The sequence below is a fragment of the Nipponia nippon genome, unplaced genomic scaffold (assembly GCF_047370975.1).
Source record: "Nipponia nippon isolate SJK-2023a ecotype South Korea unplaced genomic scaffold, ASM4737097v1 scaffold_27, whole genome shotgun sequence".
Classification (NCBI taxonomy): Eukaryota; Metazoa; Chordata; class Aves; order Pelecaniformes; family Threskiornithidae; genus Nipponia; species Nipponia nippon.
This window is the reverse complement of record NW_028262344.1, coordinates 3,759,088-3,772,990: the sequence shown is the minus strand read 5'-3', so window position 1 is coordinate 3,772,990 and position 13,903 is coordinate 3,759,088. Positions and strand designations below refer to the sequence as shown.

General features: G+C 51.3%; 1 protein-coding gene across 3 annotated transcripts in view; it reads right to left on the bottom strand.

Moving 5' to 3' along the window:
* IKBKB (inhibitor of nuclear factor kappa B kinase subunit beta) overlaps window positions 1-13,903 on the bottom strand; it is a 30,293-nt gene that overhangs the window by 2,277 nt on the left and 14,113 nt on the right. The window contains exons 1-18 of one of the 3 annotated variants that reach the window (XM_087762922.1): window positions 11,892-12,115; window positions 11,715-11,809; window positions 10,260-10,430; window positions 9,431-9,500; window positions 6,531-6,619; window positions 5,960-6,049; window positions 5,469-5,593; window positions 5,033-5,140; window positions 4,608-4,737; window positions 3,949-4,143; window positions 3,591-3,705; window positions 3,106-3,229; window positions 2,695-2,846; window positions 2,521-2,582; window positions 1,363-1,472; window positions 1,053-1,102; window positions 408-507; window positions 65-212 (exon numbers count right to left, since the gene is read on the bottom strand). In XM_087762922.1, coding sequence (XP_087619048.1) covers window positions 65-212; window positions 408-507; window positions 1,053-1,102; window positions 1,363-1,472; window positions 2,521-2,582; window positions 2,695-2,846; window positions 3,106-3,229; window positions 3,591-3,705; window positions 3,949-4,143; window positions 4,608-4,737; window positions 5,033-5,140; window positions 5,469-5,593; window positions 5,960-6,049; window positions 6,531-6,619; window positions 9,431-9,500; window positions 10,260-10,331 — 1,740 coding nt within the window. In that variant the 5' untranslated portion in view covers window positions 10,332-10,430; window positions 11,715-11,809; window positions 11,892-12,115. Of the gene's footprint in view, window positions 1-64; window positions 213-407; window positions 508-1,052; window positions 1,103-1,362; window positions 1,473-2,520; window positions 2,583-2,694; window positions 2,847-3,105; window positions 3,230-3,590; window positions 3,706-3,948; window positions 4,144-4,607; window positions 4,738-5,032; window positions 5,141-5,468; window positions 5,594-5,959; window positions 6,050-6,530; window positions 6,620-9,430; window positions 9,501-10,259; window positions 10,431-11,714; window positions 11,810-11,891; window positions 12,116-13,903 lie in introns of those variants that run through there. The other 2 variants (XM_087762921.1, XM_009468847.2) reach the window with 2 other exon arrangements.

The following is a 13,903-nucleotide window of genomic DNA, read 5'->3' as shown; positions in this document are numbered from 1 at the left end:
TATTTCAGTAACCTGTGCTACAAACCATCTTTCCAGGTTAAACTGGAGTTTTTATTTTACTTACACAAGCAATTTTCAGCAAGTTCCACAGTTCTTTCTGTCGTTTCTCCTGAAGCCTAACAACTGTTTCCTCATCTTCATTCATCAGGTTCATCACTTTCTCCACTCTGGGGAACAATTCCAGTGCCTTCTGCTTGCAAACTACAGTTTTACTATTAAAAAAAAATAATCAGATCACACACGGACAACCACAGCAGGGGAATATTTCTGAAGTTTCTCATTTCCTGTAACACTCGGAGCTCGTTAGCCGTACGCGCTGGCTTTTAAACCTCTACAACAAAACCTCTTGCTGAAAGAGAAAACGCTTTCTCTCAGCCCTCAATAAAAGCTGACTCTACAAAGCTCACCTGAGCTGAGCATAAATGACCCGGACTTTTTTTTCAAAGGTCTGGATCGCCTGTAGGAGCAGTCGTACTATTTCTTGGCTGTCACCGCTTGTCCTCTGATCTGGAACGAGAGTCAGAGCATTACACAGAAAGGCAGGCTTACAGGACAGAGCGAGAAGATTCTCAGTGGCTTGTTTCCACGGCTGCTTCAATCCTGGACCATCCCGAGGTCGGGGCATGCCAGCTGGAGTGGGATGGACTGCACTGGATTTTAGCCACCTTCTTCAAAATGATGAGAACTGGAAAGCAGAGCCGGCAGGGCGGGTCTCGTGCCTTGGGGCTGTACAGCTGCTCAAAGGAGCAGCTATGTCTTCCTCCCTCCTACACAGAAGCAGCAGCATGTGCTTGCAGAAACAGCTTGCTCTAAGAGCTCCAGAGGAGGTTCAAGAAGAGCTCAGAAGGCGCCAAGAAAGCAAGGCTGGCCTAGTTTAAAACTGACTCCCTGACCCCCTTCTCCAAAAAAAAGGCGAGTCCAGTGGAGTCCCTGTGCAGCTAGTGTAAGGGCAGGCCTAGAACGCAGAGAAAGTTTTCTCAGCGCTCATTATTGCATCTCCAAAGTCACCATCCACACAAAGCAAGCTGACCTTAAGCTAAAATGTCTTTTACCTCTTGGCTTCTCTCTCAGTCTCCGGTACAGCTCTCTGGCTTGTTCTTCTCTAGAAGAAAAAGGCACAGAACACAAAGAACTTCTCTAGAACCTAAATTACGAACAAGTAGTTCAAGAACTCAAATCTTTTATATAACAGTCTGCATTTCAGAGCAATGACAGGTAAGGAGTCAAAAACTGTCTTTTAGTGTCGAAGTCCTCCCACTCCCCCGTAATTCGGGCTGAAGAGGGAGCACTTTCATTGCCCTGCAGTGAATAAGCTTAGCTAGCAGTATTCCTGCATCTGAAGTTCAAGGTAGTTCAACTCACAAATCCTCCAGTGTTCCTCCTTGTTTACGACCTAGTGGGCTTCTCTGCAGGTCCACGATGTCGGTCTGCAGGGCCATCATCCTCTTCACTAGCTGATCCACATCATCCTCCTGAAAGCAGGGCAGAGCATAAGCAACGGGCAGTCTCCTACCGAGAGACCCTACCCCTCACGCTGGCTCTTCCTTTCTCATTCACATTTCTAAACACTCACATCAGCAAGATGCAACCAGCAGCCTTGGACCAAGCCGAGAGAATATGAGTAATTTCAATTCAAGGAAATTAGCTTGGTGCTCCGGGATAAAACAGCTTCCAAGAATTTTTTGATAAAAAATTTGACCTGTGACAAAGAGCCACTGAAGGGTCAGACTCTGGAGTAAATGTACTGCTAGTTCCCAGGCCACCATGCTTCCTTTTCCTTGGCTATTCCAAATCTCTTCTCTCATCCTATCCATCACCACTTTTCCCCTTTTCCCTCAGCACACAACCACTCCCGGCACCCCAAATTCTGCTTTTCACTTGAACTCATTCACACGCAGAAGCTGCTGCCTGTTAAGAGTCATTCTGCCTCTGCTTCCTCCCAGTAGAGGAGGACCAAGTGCTGGAAAAGAGTAGGATATCGACAAGTCACCTTTCACTCCTCATCTGGGAGTGACGGTCCTCGGCCCTACTTACCGGGGTTACGCTGTCCTGCGTCAAAAGGCTGAACGCCCTACGGGGAGTGGGTGCGGAACGTGCACCAAGAACGGGAAACTGCTGCCTTTTCAAAATTCAAGTCTGATGCATAGAATTCTTGTATTCAGTCATCTAATCGTTCACTTTCCCATTCAGTTTAAATCCTCTTTTCAGCTGTCCTGGCTCCAGGAGCGGGTTAGCAGGGCATCCGAGTGCAACCACTGCAAAATCTCCTCTCACCTTCCCCATCATCTCCCTTTTTCCCCTAAGCCTTACAAAACACAGTGAGCTTCACCAAGTACTGGCAATGGACAGAAATGGTGCCACCCAAACCAAGGCAATGTGACATCTGCAATCAGCCCAGACACAAGAAGTTTCTATTTAAGGGAGGACAATGGAAAAAAAAAAAAAAGAAAAAAGAAAAAAAAAGGAAAGAAAACCAAGCCCCTTTTTCTTTAGGATAAGCAGCTATATTTAGGAACATACCCGCCCACAAAGTTCCACAGCTTGCTCCATCTCCTTCCAGGCAAACAGCAGCTTCTCAGAAGCTACAGGAATGAAAGAAGAGTGATTGCTTTTCTCAGGCTCATACCGGAAAGGGCAGATGCTTTGTGGGGATAAGAGGCATAAAAAGACCTGTTTGCCAGATGCTATACTCACTGATTCCAAATTCAATCTGCTCTTTATACTTCTCCAGATCGATTTGGATGCTTGTTTTAAAGAAGTCCAGCTTCGCTTTCAGCTGCTGGGAAAGGGAGGCCATCGAATTCTTCATCTTCGAGAGGGTACTGTTGTAACGCAACAGGTTCATCCTGCAGGGACAAGAAGAAGGTCCGATTACCCTCCCAAACTAAAAACGCAGACTTCCACTTATATCAAAAGTAGAGACTTCAGAGTGTAGCAGCGAGCACAAAAGCAGTTGTGTCAGAGGACGAACTCTTGGCTTTTCATTAACCGTTAACGGCTCCACTCATGGGCTTCCCCGTTCCCACAGGGTCCCAATTCCTGTCCTTTCCCCGTCCCCAGGGAGCAAAGGCAGAGGTAAGTATTCTAGAGAAACTGCCACCGTACATAGCTGCTCGCTGCCCCTGCTGAAGCCGGTTGCAGTCCTCTTTCAGCATCCGGATTGTGTGCCAGATCTGACCCCACACTTTCCGCAACTGGAAAAAGTGGAGATTCTTCTTCGGATCCTGAACTGGAAACAGAGGAGGGAGGCGGGGAGGGAAATGTACGTATCAGCACGAACCCCAGAAGTAGCGATATCATGTGACAAAACAGACCAAAACATCACTCCTTTGAGGGGCACGTTACCTCTGGCAAAGCCTACAGCTGGCTAACCCCTGCGCGGCTTCCCCACTATATCAAAAATCAAACGCTTCCTTTCCCTCAGTTATTCTGACAAACTGAACGAACACTATGCCAGTCCATTTTACCGCTTCTTCAGTCCCAATACGCAAAAGCTCTCTCTACTCCTTGCACACGATGCAGACCACAGAACAGAGGCAGCCCTCTCAACGCGGACAACCTCCCACATTCATGCTAGAGAAAGTCCTTACGGATGCAGTCAACGCTTTCCGGATGAGGACGCAAGGCAACCTGAGCCTCATAGGCAACCTTCTGGTTATCGAAGAGGAAGAGGAGGTCTGTGTCTGCAGCTGCAGTATCATTCACCTGCAGAAGACAAAAGACCCAAGCAGGCTCTCTCAGAAAAAGCAAGCCACAGTAACACCATAAACAGAACGTTCCTCCCCAGCCAAAGACTGAACGCCAAAGGCGATAGGGTGCCCATCCTCCAAGGGCTGTGTGGTTACTGTGGCAAAAGCCTGCCCGGAGAGCAGGGAGTGCTGTGCTCCCAAAGCGAGAGCAGTGCTGGCTGATGCACTCAACAGCACGGAAGGGAGTAACCAGACGCACCTTGCTATCAGCTATGTGTTTAGTGGCCAGCTTCTGCGAAAACAATTCAAGTCCAGCCTCCTGCAGTAGCTCCTGGTCCTGTTCTGGGATTCCCGTATCTGACTGGATCCTGGCCTTCACGGTCTGCAGAGTCTCCTCCTCTGTCACAGCGTAGGTGTGTACAGTTCCCGTGACCATGTTCAAAACATGAAGCAACTACAAGAAGAGTAGTGTGACAATGAGAAGGGCTGAAGACGCATTGGTCATGTTTGAGCAGAGATCCCAGGACTGAGACACTGGCCCCCGATAAACTGTTCAAAGCACCCGCAGGGCTCAAGAAGTCACTCCGCAGCTACTTCATAACATTATGCCAAAGTCCTTGTCCTCCATCAACTGGAAGAGAGGCCACGTGGCAATTAAACAGCTTCAGCCGCAGAATCCTCTACCAGAACATGGAACCAAGCACGCACAGAAGCTATCTGCTACTCCCGACAAGCTCAGGGAGTATTTGTCCTCAGATAAGCAAGAGGAAAGCACCTGCCACTCCCTGCCAGGAGACAGCTAATTGAGATTCTGCGCTGCTGCTCCTCCTAGGTCGATGACTCAAGCCTCTTCTCTCATGGGCTATGGGCAACTGCTCTCTAGAAAACTTTTCAGGGTAATACAGATCCATTGCTCACCTTCAAGTTCAAAATGTCATCCAAAGCTTTGAAACACCCATTGGGTCCATAGGTAGGATCTGTACCTCTCTGACGTGGGTGCCACATTAACATGAGTTGCAGCCATTTCTCCAGCCTCGCAGCCAAAACACTGAAGGAGCAAAACAAGAGGGGGATCGGAAGAGGTAGAAGCGCGTTTGCAGTCACCACATGGCCTGGTCGCTGCAGGAGGACTGACAAACAGCTTCCCCACCCCGATCACAAATGCAGTGGTTAGAAGGCAGAGACTCACAACTGCACAAGTCTGACAAGGGACACAAGCATTGTTTGTGTCACGCACTCAATTTACTCACAGATTAACATAGTAAGGTATATAATATAAACCTGGTGCTTTTGCAGAAGAAACAGTTTATCCCAGCATGGCATAAGAGATTTCTAGTCCTCACCTGTTTAGATTGTTCGGGCAGGGTAAACTGCTAGAAAATTTGACTTCTCCAGATAAGTCTTCTGAAACGACAATATCCAGCTCGCTCTTCTGTCGCACTTTTGTATGCCTAATGAATTCAAGCAAGTACAATGGTGAAATAATCACCTGCCTTCCCCAGCCCGCATGTTGAAGCTACTCTTGACGGCTGCAATACAGATGCCGCTTTGATTTCTGCTACCTGCCCTGCAGGAGCCAGTCCTGATCCCAAAGAGCAAGTATCAGGAATGCTGAACTGGCTCAGGTAGGTCAAACTCCTGTGAAGGGAGTCAGTCTCCATAAGGGCAAGGAACGTAGGGATATTACCCGAAGACTCAAGGGACCACACTTCTACGTCCTGTAAACAGGACAGTCGCATTGTGCGCACTCCTCTTATCCCCTGGCCCCAGCTCACTCACCATTGCACTGGCTGCCAGTTGGGTAGGAATGGTCGGAAGCCTGTGATGCACTCAAAGGCCAGTGTGCCAAAGCTCCAGTAATCCACCGTCACCGTATACTTCTGCTGTTCCAGCAGCTCTGGCGCCTGCGACAGTTTACACACACATGAGACAAAGCCACCCATCTCCTAGCTCGCTCTGTCCCTTAGGAGCTCGTTAATGTTTGTACAACAGATTAAAGAGGGTGCTGAACGCTCTGCCTCTCACAAGCTTTGAGACCCTCTCAGAGTGGACAGCAGAGGTTATTGGCACTCCTTGTTTATAACAGACATAGCTAGCAGACACTGTGAAAATCCAGTGTCAGCAAAAAACCAGCCACCTTTGCTAGCTGCAGCAGCCCAAACGCACCCCACACCAGGACAAGTACTTCGTCCCAGCCCAAGGCCTGCTAACAGTTACCTCTATCCCACTGCAAAGTGGGAGCCGCTCTCCTGGCCAAATGCCTTCCTTACCAAGTACTGCAGAGTCCCAACAAAGGATGTGCATAGGCTGCCCTGATCCAGCTCCTTCGCATAACCGAGGTCAATGATTTTGTGTATTAACTGAAACACACAACAGAGAATAAAAACACTAGAGAAAAGTCCTGTTAAAAGCACACCATACAGCAGAGAAAGAAAAGGTTCAGCTCTTCACAGGTATGCAGGAAAGGTGCCAACAAAGAGGTGGAAGTGGAAATGGGAAACTCCTGAAATTCCTAAAACCACAAAGTATCTAAAGTTGTCATTGGCTTGATACACACAGAGCTGGAGACATTACTGCTAACTCAGATCTTTGGTCAATCAGTACAGTCTGGTTCTTTCCTTAATAGTTGAAAGTCAAACTGTCAGCTGTTACCAGAAGTCCAATACAACCTTTCATCTCAGCTGCACGCAGACTAGTGTCCGTCCGACACACAGATCTGAGCTAGCTGTTATCCCGGGCTGAGTGCTCTTGCAGGAGGACCGCTGTGACCGCATTCAGCACACGCACGTTCCTCTAACGCTTACTTGTCTGGGCAGGCAGAGACACCTGGTTCCTGCTTACCCTTTGCTCTCCTTGCTGCAGCACAATGTTCTCTGGCTTCAAGTCTCTGTGGATGATCCTGTTCTCATGAAGGTACCTGAGAGCAGAAGCTGAGACACAAAAAAACCACTTGTAAGAGCGTAACTAACAGTACCTAGCACGAGCTCAGTAAGGGTTCATTTCTACCTAGCGTAAGCACAGCTTTTGGGTCAAATCTTGTGCAATCAAACATACAATGAAACGCCAAGTGCAAGAGGAAAAGTCGGCGTCAAACACTTCTGGACACAGAGTTTGCTCTCTGGGTCTTCCCTCACGCCCTTCTTGTAAATTGGAATAACGCTGGCTAGCTTCCAGTCGGCAGGGACCTCCCCAGGCTCCCAAGGCCTTTGGTAGACGATCGAGAGGGGTCCTGCCATAACATCTGCCAGCTCCTTCAGAACCCTGGGATGAATCCCTTCAGGCCCCACGGACTTCTGAACATTCAGCTGATACAGCTGGTCCCTGACAATTTCAGCGTCCACAAATGGGAAGTCACTGTTCCCACACTGGTGGCCCTCTGACTCAGGCAACCGGGCAGCCCGAGGGCTATCAGTATTATTAAAGACTGAGGCAAAAAACAGCACTGAATGCCTCCGCTTTTTCTTCATCCCTGTTAGTCAGGTGACCATCTTCAACATGGTCCAATGTTTTCTTTAGACCTCTGCTTGCTATTAACAGACTTTAAAAAGCCTTTCTTGCTGTCTGACACAACACTGGCCAGTTTCAACTCTAATTGAGCTTTGGCTTGTCACGTCTCCCTGCGTGTATGAACCACAGCTCTGCAATCTTCCTGTGAAGCCTGACCTCGCTTCCAGAGATCATACAATTTCTTTTTCCTCTTGAGCTGCACGAGGAGCTCCCTCTTCAGCCAAGCTGGTCTTCTGCCCCGCTTGCTTGACTTACGACACACTGCAATCGCCTGCTCCTGTGCTTCTAAAAGGTGGTTCTTAAAAACTGACCCACACTCATGGACTCCTAAGCTCTCAAAAACAGATTCCCAGGGTACTCTGCTAAATACCTCCCTGAATAGCTTGAATTTTGCTCTCTTGAAGTCCAGGGTAGCAACTCTGCTGTCCTTTTTTCTCATTACACCGCAAATTTTAAACTCAACCATTGCATCATCACTGGGGCCAAGACAGCCACCTACCATCACATCTCCCACAAGTTCTTCTCTGTCCACAAATAACAAGTCTAGGAGGGCATCTTTCCTAGTTGGCTGAGTACGTGTGACAAGAAGTTCTCTCCCACAAACCTCGAGAATTTCCAAGACCTGCTCATCACAGCAGTATGATATTCCCAGTTGATGTCTGGGAAGTTGAAATCTCCCATAAGGACAAGGGCTACCAATCCAGAAATTTCTCCTAATCGCCTACAGAATAACTCATCGGTGCTAACATCCTGGCTAGGCGATCGAGTGGCTATACTCAGCCTTCCTTTACCTGCTTCTTCAACAGTCTTAACCTAGAATCCAAAAGCTGCTCTACCAAACGCTTTGTTCTGTCCTGTCCACAAGGTGTGCTTCTCCCCATTTCACCGGCAAAATTCTTCACAGTGAATTTCTGTGCAACACACTTTTTCTGTTCAGAACCACTGAGACCCCACAACTGGCAGACTGATGAATTCCATCTAGATTAGAAAGACAAAAATCTCATCTTAAGAATACACAAAGGCAGAATAAATGCCCTCTATTTTCTCACACTTGCTCAAGGTAATACCTTAATTTATCTCTTCTCCTGCAGATAAAAAGAAAAATCATGGTGCTAGGAAACACAAAACTTGGCAGCATTTCCAGTTTGTGCTTTTCAGCCATGACTCAGGCCTGAGCCAAAGGGACTCACTTTTCTGCTCTCTGACAGCATTGCATTCCCAGACAGAGCTCTCTTGTTCAGTGCAAAATGATCCCGCTGGACTTTCAGGAGTTACCAACAACATAACTGTCCTTCTCCTGAAGGACAGTAACCCTAGAAAGACCAACTAGGCATACACTGTAAGCGATCAGGAGAACAAGGTACCTCAATAGTCAAAAATATTTCTTATCAGCCACAGTTCAGAACATACAATTGAAAATTTGGGTCTGTCCCTCTTCCCATACACACACAAGCACGTGAACACAAGCTTCACTCTAAAGATGATCTGCCTTTGTCTCTGGTCAGCACTCGGCATCATCTCCTGGTCACTACAGCGCCCAAGGATGAGGCAGCAGAATGCAAACGCTCTGGGAACACAAAGGATGGGAGATAATGCCTAACAGCCACACCTGCAGTAAAAGCAATGACAAATGCATGTTTATTCTCTCGTCACAAGCTCACTTTCCAAGCCTACATCTGCCTCAAACGCACTTCTTGCATATCTTCTCTCTAAAGCCTTAGCGCCTGTCCAGTTTTGCCTCAGCTGCAACTCAGTAAGATCACAACGTAGGTTGACCAAAAAACTCCCCCCCAAAAGTCTCCCAAAAGCACTTGGCAATCTTTGCACCAGAACTGTCTAAAATTCCACATAGTGGTTGCCCAAATGCTAAGGGAAACCCACGGATCGCACACACTCTGAAGCCCTGATGATCAGCTGTTAAGCTGAGGGTGGAGACTGATATGCAACACAAACCAGAGTCACTGGGCAAGTGTTCAGCTACCGAGAACCTTCCAGGAAATCCCAAGTGGCCTTTTTGCCAGGCAAGAAAACCCGTCTCGACATTTTCAAGAACAAAAATCAAAGGTTGGCTCTCCCACAGGGAGGGCTGGCAAAGCAAGAGAGGAAACAAGTACGCTCTTCAAAGGTCAGTCTAAGTTGGAGTCATTCAGGTCACTGCTGCGCATCCTTAGAGTGGATTTGGCACTGAAAGGGCTTCCATAACTCAGAGAGCCGAAGGTACGACTGCCGCTTACCAATATCAGATAACAAGATGAGAATAGCTTCTTCCCGCAAGCCACAGCAATTCTCCAGCTGATTCAGGTACTGCAAGAAAACAACACAGAATATAGTCTTTCCCTCACGTATCCTGAGCGAGGCTCATAGTCCTAACAAACTCCCACGAATGCAAGAAGTTCCAGTAACAGCACTGAAATTCTCTAGAGGCACAAAATGCTACGGGCTACGGGCTACGGGCTTGTGACCTCCGGTAGCAGCAATTACAGCTTCAGGCCTTGATCTAACCGGATGGGAGGAGAAGAGTGGGTGAAAGACGTCAGTGTCATCCCCATTCTCCTCCTTCTACTTGCTCCATCCCTCATAGCCGTTTCCCCTGCGCCTGGCACTATCAGCTCAAATCTCAGCGTTAAGCTCTGGGGTTTATCTATGGGCAGATTATAGCAAAGGTTAGAAAAACAGTAAGATTAGAATTAACGTGTTATTTTTTCCTATGACAGATAGGAGTTAATCACTTTCAGGAAGGGTACAGCCCACAGATGCACCCAGCCCTACGATGGTCTCGGCCATACTCACATCCTGTTGCACACCCCTCACGCACACCCTCGTCCTCTACGGGCAAACTCCCCACAGCGTCACTTGCAGCCAAACACACACAAAAAGTTTCAGAAAGCACTTAAGTCTTCAAAAGCTGAACGTAGTATCGAGGACCAACCCACCAAAACCTGCTGGTGCCATGACCAGAATCAGGGAGCATAAGGATGTGAAAACAGAGGTTTTACAGGGAAACTTCGATAGAAACCCTAGGATCAGCTTCTCAGCCCTCGCTCCCCACCCCAGGGACCTCACCTTGCGGAGGTCTCCACCTTGGCAGTACTCCATGGCCAGCAACGGCAAGTCATTAGGTGCAAGCTTCTGCATCCCTTCGGGGACATCACGGGCAGCCACTACGTTGGGATGGTTCAGCCTGAGGAGTGGAAATGAGGCAAGTACGCATGGTGAGCGGAACCAGGGTAACACCTGAAAGACAATTGTTCTGCAACAGCTATGCAGCGTCACGTGCTCACGGTCATCACGCGACGTCCTACAAGGACATTAATCCTTTTAGAAACTGAAGTAGTGAATTCTAAAGGTCTGCAATTCATCCATCTCTCACAGACCTAGACTCGTCCCGACTCCTTGCGCTTCACGTGCAGTCAGCGCGTCCCTTCAACGTGCACGCACACCAGACCTGCCTAGGAGCCACAGGAAGGTGCCCTGCGAAGGAGTGTGACGCAGTCTGTTGCCACCCTCCAGAAAAGACCCAAATGGCGATCAGACCATCGCATCCTACGAAATCAATCCAACGCCCTGAAGCACAACCCAGCACAGCCAGTAAGCTAGGCAAAAGAGCAGCTACGTAGCAGAACTGCTGTAACGCTGAAGGCAGTGGCAGAAGCGCTGAAGAAGGAAGTCCAAGACCCAAGACTCTGATGAAACACGATGTGAGGTTTTCTTTAGCGTGTGCTTCTACGCACTTAGAATCATAGAATCATTCAGGTTGGAAAAGACCTTCAGGGTCATCGAGTCCAACCGTTAACCCAGCACTGCCAACCCCACCGCTAAACCACGTCCCCCAGCACCACATCTCCCTGGCTTTTAAATCCCCCCAGGGGTGGGGACTCAGCCCCTGCCCTGGGCAGCCTGGGCCAGGGCCTGACAGCCCTTTGGGGGAAGAAGTTTTTCCCAATACCCAACCCAAACCTGCCCTGGCGCAGCTTGAGGCCGTTCCCTCTCGTCCCATCGCTTGTTCCTGGGGAGAAGAGACCGACCCCCCCTGGCTCCAGCCTCCTTTCAGGCCGTTGCAGAGAGCGATGAGGGCTCCCCTCAGCCTCCTCTTCTCCAGGCTGAGCCCCCCCAGCCGCTCCTCACCCCGTGGCCTGGGCCCATCGGCCCAGCCCGGCCAGGTCCCCCTGCAGAGCCCCCCTGCCCTCCAGCAGACCAACGCTCCCCCCGGCTTGGTGTCGTCTGCGAACGGACTGGGGGCGCGCTCGATCCCCGCGCCCAGATCGCGAATAAAGACAGGGCGCAGGACCGGCCCCGGGGAACGCCACTCGCGACCGGGTTTAACCCGCCCGTGCGGGCCGGCACCCTCCCGGCAGAGGCGGCCCGCAGCCTCTCCCACCGCTCGCCTCAGCGCCGCCGTCAGAGCCGCGCTCGAAGGCCGCCCCCGCAACCCCGCCTGCGGCCCCTCCGCCCCGCCCCGCCGGCGAGCGGGCACCGGGCTCCGCCCGGCCCGGCCCGGCCCGGCCCGGCCCGCCTCACCTCTTCATGATCTGGATCTCCAGCGCCCAGCGGTCGCGGTTGCGCGGGCTCAGCTCCTGCCGGCACTGCTTGATGGCCACCTGCTCGCCGGTCTCCTGCGGACACAGCACGGGCGCGGCTCAGCGCGGGGCCGGGGCCGGGGCCGGGGCCGGGGCGGGGGCTCCGGCCGCCGCCTACCTTGTTGTGCCAGCGGATGACGTTGCCGAAGCCGCCGGTGCCGAGGCGCTCCTTCATCTCCCAGGGGCCGCAGGTCTGCGCCTGCAGGGCCGGCGGCCGGCTCATGGCGGGGCCGCAGCGCTCCGGCTCGCGGGGCCTGGCCGCCTCCGCCGACGTTTCCGGCTCCGGCGCCAGCCGCGCCGCCCCGACGCCCGCCCGCCCTTAAAGGAGCCGCGCCGCCCGGCCGGGCTCCCTTAAAGGAGCCGCGCCGCCCCGACGCCCGCCCGCCCTTAAAGGAGCCGCGCCGCCCGGCCGGGCTCCCTTAAAGGAGCCGCGCCGCCCCGACGCTCGCCCGCCCGTAAAGGAGCCGCGCCGCCCCGACGCTCGCCCGGGCGCCCTTAAAGGAGCCGCGCCGCCCCGACGCTCGCCCGCCCTTAAAGGAGCCGCGCTGCCCGGGCGCGGCTGCAGGTGCGCGGGGCAGGAGCTCCCGGCCCTGTCGCCAAGCCCTACTCCGCCGAGGAGCGGCGCTGTCGCGATAGTCACGGCTGCTATCCTTCCTGGAGTGAGGGACTGGGGGTAAAAGGAGAGTAGAGCTCGCGGGCTATTTACATAAAATAGCAGAGCTGCTACCTCCTTCCCACGGCTGCTTTAAAATCTGCTGGAAGTCTGCACTGTACTATTTATGTCGGCTCCCCACCTCACCAAGCAAACGGCACCCACGCCACGCTCTCTAGAGTCATAGAGGTTGGGAAAGACGCTTAAGATCATGGGGTCCCGCCGTTAACCCAGCGCTGCCAAGCCCACCACTAAACCACGTCCCTCAGCACCACATCTCCCGGCTTTTAAATCCCCCCAGGGGTGGGGACTCAGCCCCTGCCCTGGGCAGCCTGGGCCAGGGCCTGACAGCCCTTTGGGGGAAGAAGTTTTTCCCAATACCCAACCCAAACCTGCCCTGGCACAACCTGAGACAGCTGTAGCTGTCCTTAAGCTGTGAAAAGCCAGGAAATAACTTCTGAAGTCTTCCCCCACAGCCATTACTCTGTTAGTATCTTTAATCTAGAAGTCCAGCAGCAAATAGCTGTTATCTTTAAACATAATAGAACTTAGCCCCTGCTCACTCAGCAGCGTCCAGTCATCTTTTTCTCAACAACTGGGAGTCCCTCCTGGAAACAGTCAAATGCAGCTGCCCGTAAATCAGATTTATGGCAGTAACGTTCCTACCAGCACTGTGACGACCAGCGAAATACCTGTGATAATCTTGACGCAGATTTCCATCCAGAGAAGAGCTAAACGTTCAGAGCACCCAGTGCTTCATCTTTGCCCATACACAAAATAACCGCTGCCGTGCTTTGCGACTGAGGGCCCTATGCAGCTGCTTCCTGAAGATGGAGGTCGCTCACACACCATTTATTATGTCTGTGCTTACACTGAATTGTATCAGGAACCTGATTTCTGGTGAATCAGTTCCTAAAGGTTAAGACGCATCCATTGCTGTAAGAATTGCACCACTGACAGTTCTCATAACCCAGCCCTGAGTTCAGCTCTAAAACCGATCACTCAGATTTGCCTGCCATACTTTGATACCCCAGCACCCCGTAACCCTGGTGGGTAACCTTCATTTTCTAGGATGGACAGTATCAGGGAACACTTAACCCTGGTCCTCAACGTGCTATTCCTTACTTCTGTCTAAGGGTCCTTAGAAGTTTTGCTCGTTGTACCCACTGGAGAGCTCCTCTGAGCATTCCTTCTCCCGGTGGCACCGCTCACGGCGATGCTCCGCTGCAGATGCAGGCCGGGGTCTCTCTGCCAAAGGTTCTCAACGGCTGCCATTCAGAGCACAGCACACTGTGGAGTTTCTCAGTACTGGGACTAAGTCTACAGATTGCAGGCATCTGGTCACGTTAGAAATACTACTCCTGTGCTTTCACCTTCCCTCACGTTCCTAGAAGCGTGACGGGACAGTTCATCATAAGGGACACGCTGTCAATGAAGCTTAAGGTGCTCAATGGGGAAAAACTGTTTTGAAGACCAAA